Source organism: Lissotriton helveticus, chromosome 2_2 (assembly GCF_964261635.1).
Source record: "Lissotriton helveticus chromosome 2_2, aLisHel1.1, whole genome shotgun sequence".
Taxonomy (NCBI): Eukaryota; Metazoa; Chordata; class Amphibia; order Caudata; family Salamandridae; genus Lissotriton; species Lissotriton helveticus.
The window spans coordinates 109,415,745-109,417,369 of NC_136060.1; the positions used below are offsets into that span (position 1 = coordinate 109,415,745).

Below are 1,625 nucleotides of genomic sequence, written 5' to 3' on the forward strand. Positions count from 1 at the left end.
GCGTCGATGAAACTCTGTTCTGGTAGGGAAAAATGTAGGGGAGCGGGAGCTTGACGCTGCGCGGGGAGGCATAAAACTCTATGTGATACCCTTGTACTGTTTGCAGCACCCATGGGTCGGATGTGAGCTCTCGCCACCTGTGAAGAAAGAGAGCCACCCTGCCCCCCACCATGTGTTCTGATGCACATAGAACTCGTACCTGAGTAGGAATTGTCTCCTGAGGTATTCTGTTGACCTCGATAGTTGCCTCGATAGTTGCCTCTCTGGCCTCTGCCACCACCTCCTCGATTGCGGGAGGGGTAGAAATTGGATCGCTGATTGCCTCTGCCTCATTGCTCCGCTCCACGCGAGGTCTGATTAAAGCCACGGCCGGATCCTCGACCTCGTTGACGTCCGGCCCTGTCAAAAACACCGGTGTGGAACACCTTCCGGATGTTTGTTTGTGCTTTATCCAAAGCGGAGAAGGTGGCAACGTACTTGCCCATTCCCTTCACGAATTTATCTCCAAAAAGCATCCCATTAGCCAGGGAACCCGCCTCAGTGGGGGCCATCTCTGCCAATTGGGAATCGATCCTCATAAGGAAAGAGCGTCTCCGCTCCGTGGAAAGGGCTACATTAGCATTCCCCAGGAAACACATGGCACGTTGTGTCCATTCCAGGACATCTGACACGTCCAGTGGCGCATTCTGCTCCTTCGCCTTAACTGTGGCATCCATAATTTTAGTGAGGGGCCCCGAGGCGTCTAACAACTTGTCCTGGCAGCCACGCCATGCCCTATCCAATCCCTTCTTGGGATCCTTTGCAAACTTCCTCATGAACGCCGCCATGGTGGGGTCCAAGTCCGGCGTCTCCGCTACCTTTCCTATCAAAGAGGGCCTAGGGCATTCGGATCTCAAAGTGGCTCTAACTCCACCCTCAAAGCCCTGCCTTAAATTATTACCAACATACTGCGCCACCTCAGGGCAGGGCACCCATTCTGTAGATCTAGGATGGTCAATGTTATTGGGGTCAAACAACAAGGTCTTAGGGGCCTGACTATCATTCGCCTTGCATGCTGTGTGCTGCACCTTTCTGCTTTTCTTCCTGGAAGCCACAGATTCCACCTCCGAATCTGAGGTATCAGGAGGGGACGGGGAAGAATCCCCCGAAGTACAATTAGCCATTGAGCCATGATCCCTGATGACATTCCTGGCCATCTGTGCCAACACCTGTGCCGAGGGAGTAGAGGTATCACCCTTACGGGCTGATTTAAACTTTCTCTTGCCATATTTCTGCAGGGGTTTAGTAAAAGGCTTGAGAGCCTTAATCAGGGCTTTATTAACTGACCCTTGGACCTGACAATCCAGGGCCTCCACCAAATTTTCCTCCAACTGATGGCTCATACTCCTCGTATTCATTGTATTCGACCCATTGGTCACCCTCCTCGGCGTAGTACGCCATAGTGCTAAAGCTGGGAGGTATGGAGGAAGTTCTCAGGGGGGGAGCAGCCCAGGGGTGCCTCAAACACACACACACCAAAGTTCAAGACCAACACTATGAGGCAAATCATGAAGGTGGAAGGAGACCCCTCTCATATGCACACAAGTGCTCCCCTCGAGCCTGGCTGTGATCCGGACACGCTCCGG

General features: G+C 53.0%; 1 protein-coding gene across 1 annotated transcript; it reads right to left on the reverse strand.

Annotated features, from left to right (window-relative positions):
- Nucleotides 1–329: 329 nt before the first annotated feature.
- LOC144821637 (uncharacterized) lies at nucleotides 330–1,382 on the reverse strand. Its single transcript, XM_078678873.1, has one exon. It carries the CDS (start codon nucleotides 1,380–1,382, stop codon nucleotides 330–332), a length of 1,053 nt encoding a protein of 350 aa, XP_078534999.1.
- Between the last annotated feature and the right edge of the window lie 243 nt (nucleotides 1,383–1,625).

Excerpts from the sequence above, each read along its gene's own strand:
- LOC144821637 (XM_078678873.1), bottom strand. The coding sequence starts at position 1,382 with ATGAGCCATCAGTTGGAGGAAAATTTGGTGGAGGCCCTGGATTGTCAG.